The 3,222-nt window shown below is 34.9% G+C and overlaps 1 protein-coding gene across 1 annotated transcript; it reads right to left on the bottom strand.

Moving 5' to 3' along the window:
- Nucleotides 1-817: 817 nt before the first annotated feature.
- LOC149074114 (uncharacterized) lies at nucleotides 818-2,812 on the bottom strand. Its single transcript, XM_089247330.1, has 7 exons — nucleotides 2,531-2,812; nucleotides 2,322-2,376; nucleotides 2,111-2,167; nucleotides 1,793-1,846; nucleotides 1,614-1,676; nucleotides 1,247-1,303; nucleotides 818-1,083 (listed from the first exon to the last, which is right to left on the bottom strand). The coding sequence occupies exons 2-7, from the start codon at nucleotides 2,347-2,349 to the stop codon at nucleotides 818-820; spliced, it is 525 nt and encodes a 174-aa protein (XP_089103456.1). The 5' UTR covers nucleotides 2,350-2,376; nucleotides 2,531-2,812.
- Between the last annotated feature and the right edge of the window lie 410 nt (nucleotides 2,813-3,222).

Below are 3,222 nucleotides of genomic sequence, written 5' to 3'. Positions count from 1 at the left end.
TCACACATGTATTACACCCCCACCCCATTTTTAAACATGAAATGATTTTTCAGAAAGAAAAACAAATATAAGGAAACTCCCTTATTTCACATTCAGTACAGCATGTAACATTAAAGAATTAATGCAGATTTCAAAAAAATTAATTTGAAATACGCTTTTAGAAAATGTAATGACCCGTGCCTATCAAACTCACTTTGAGACAGGTCATCCATGGGGAGCTGCTATGCACAAACATGATGTGCATACATATTGACTTGTTTTCGCAACTTCCAGACTCATTATAGAGCCAGACACATTTAGTTGGCTTCGTAAATTTTCTTAGCGTTCTCAATTTTTACTCTTCCCCAAACAGCACCATTATAATGGTGAAACGAACTTTTTTCCTCTACCAGAAGGAAATTGGAAAAGTTTTCGTCACTAGTTTCCATTCGAGATGCAGTGCTTGTTGATGACTGAAACAGGATGACAATAAAATTCAGTAATTTTTTTAGTACTTGAAGCTTCAAAAAGAGGTTACTGAAGCAGAATATCTTCAGTCTCTTATTAAACCCGAGGATTCAAATGCATTAACAGGTTACAGAATAACCTACACATAATAGAAGGCTGATTTACACCGAATAGAGAGTGTTCGGCTATAAAAATTTATCTAATTGAAAAAGATGGTATGCATTGAACTTAATTTTGTTGGCTGATGAGTGATATGCAATGCACACAATTCCCATATAGCATTACCATTGTCTTATGTTTCACTGTATAAGCATAGAAACAGCTTAAACACTAGAATGTTTTAAATGAAAGTAACAAACGCATTCACCATTCACAATTTTTTATTAAAGTATTTGGCAATATCTCCTAAATGCGAGGAAATATTGTGTAAATGGAAAGATTGTTCTTTTGCCGCTGCCAATTTGGCCTTGTCCACTTTTTGACTCTCCCTCACCTCAAAAAGTAATTCCCTGATGAGGGCATTTGTTTCTGCAATGTTTGTTACAATTTTTCCAATATTTTCTTCAACCTTTTGGTCAGTCTTCAAAATTTTTTCCATATCTGCATCTTCCACTTCTCTCTTGCGCTTCTTCATCCCTTTAGAAAATTGTCAAGTGGGAAACAAGAATTTAATATTTCGAATGTGCAGCTTAAAATTATGAATATCACAATTAAAGTATGAAAAATGGAGTTCAAAAACAATGACGAATATCATAACACACGTGAATGGTAGAACATGAAGGGAAAAAAAAATGCATACCAACACTTGATATTTTTAAATTCCTTTTCACTCTCACAGGTGTTTCACTTAGTCCATCTGAAGAATAAAAAAAAACACTTTCAAACAGTGTCACGTATTTGAAGAAAAACCTGTCATGATCTGACCATAACAGGTTTTGAAAACATTGATTTCAGGTGATTATACAGTAATACCTGTCCGCAACGATAATGTAGGTACTGAAGAAAATATTGTTATAGGTAGGTTTAGCATTGCACATAAGTTGCAATGTGGTAGAATGGTACTACATCAATTTATTTCAGAGATGCCCTCCACCCAAGCCCATTTCTAACTTGAATATTATTTTTCATCATGAGAAATTTAATGTTAGCATTTCTATTCAACTTACCCTTGCTTTGATTCACTGCTGCCACAGAGACTGGCTGATTCATTGGACTGGCTGTAGATGTACCTAATCAAGAAGAAATAAGTGCAAATTAAGATACTTTAAATTAGTTTATTTGAATGAGTCTGAAAAAGATTGATTAATGTGTAATTCACACAACTTTGTGATTATGTAAAACATACTTGGTGTGCAGGCACTATATTCGCACGTCACATCTGCGGTGATCAACTGTGCACCTAATAAGAGGTTGGGGGAAATTTAATTATAACATTGTAGATCAACGAAATCATAGAAACCAGAAATGGCAATTCAAATGTTGCGCATAAGAAATTAAACCCCATGTTTTCACATAAGTGCATGATATAAGTTGTTCACATTACAGAACATACAATCGCAGGTATTTAAAATAGAATATGTTCGTATCTGCAAGCACTGGCTTAAGTTACATGGAATATAAAATAAAAAAAAAATATTTTAAATGTAATAGTAAGGACACTAACTTTCATCAGCAGGACAACCAGAATCAATCATATCCAGCAATACAGCAGTTGTTCCAGCTAATGAATAGAAAGGTGTAATATGAAGTTATTTACATAAAAGTAGAGTGTTTTATACAGGTATTTAGCTGTTACCCAAAATTAATGTGCAAGTACAAGCAACAATGTAATTAGTGATTTTTGTTAATTAAATATGAGAAAAATATTAGCTAACCTTCTTGAAAAACTTGTGTGCATTGCATTACATCTACTGTAATCTCTTCATTCTCCTGTTAAGAAAAGACAGAAATAATTGTTGCAAATTTAAAAAGCACTTATAAAAACTGTTTTAATATGTACACAGCTATTGTGTATTGAAAATGAAGGTCAATACCACAGTACAGAGAAATGAACAATTGAAAATAGAATAAGTTGTAAACAAACCTGCTCCGCTCCTACTCCAATCTCTGGGACATCTGGATCCCCATATACTTCTAAAGGGCCGATGATATCTGCAACCCTTTCTTCAATTGCAGTAAGAGGAGGCAGTTCAAAACTACCCCCTCCAGTTTTCTTCCGCTCCTTAGCTGTGTCCCTCAGCTTCCCCTTCGATCGGAAGTCTGTCCAAACCTGCCAATGATAAATGTGTTAAAAGGTAGTGAAATTAAAACACACGTGATGTGTTCAATTACACTATGTCTCAGCTTGACGAATCTCAAAAATATGTGGGGACTTCCCCAAGACGATCAAAAATTAGATAATGTTTTTGAAGGGGCTCCAGTCTGGAACAATTATTTTTTGTTTTTTTCATGCAATAAATTCACACATAGGGGCCCGTGAAACATCTGACAGGGGGACCATCAAAGGTCAAAGCCTAGGGGAACTTCTGTAGGATGTGGGGGAGGGCAGTGGCTCACAACAATAAGAACCGGTTGAAATTTTCGAAAATTTGCCTGGTAGGGCCTCAGAAAAATCACCTGGCTTCTTTCTCAAGATCAAAATTTAAAGATTTTTAAATCGAGAGGCTGTGTCCATACATGAAGACAATCATATTTTCTTGTAGCAGCTTAGACTTATTTATGAGAAAAAAGGGGACCATTGTACCAGAAAAAATTTTCTGTCGCAAAAGGGAGGGC

This window comes from Pholcus phalangioides, unplaced genomic scaffold, assembly GCF_987345545.1.
Source record: "Pholcus phalangioides strain wild (caught in Gottingen) unplaced genomic scaffold, Ppha-v1.0 ptg000017l_1, whole genome shotgun sequence".
Taxonomy (NCBI): Eukaryota; Metazoa; Arthropoda; class Arachnida; order Araneae; family Pholcidae; genus Pholcus; species Pholcus phalangioides.
Note: the sequence above shows the minus strand (reverse complement) of the source record. Positions and strands in the feature narration are given on the sequence as shown.

What these genes read in the sequence shown, in the direction of transcription:
- LOC149074114 (XM_089247330.1), bottom strand. Translation starts at nt 2,349, where the DNA reads ATGCAATGCACACAAGTTTTTCAAGAAG. An exon ending in TGGTTGTCCTGCTGATGAAA is followed by an intron (nt 1,847 to 2,110) that starts GTTAGTGTCCTT and finishes ACCTCTTATTAG; the next exon opens with GTGCACAGTTGATCACCGCA. An exon ending in AGCAGTGAATCAAAGCAAGG is followed by an intron (nt 1,304 to 1,613) that starts GTAAGTTGAATA and finishes TTTATTCTTCAG; the next exon opens with ATGGACTAAGTGAAACACCT.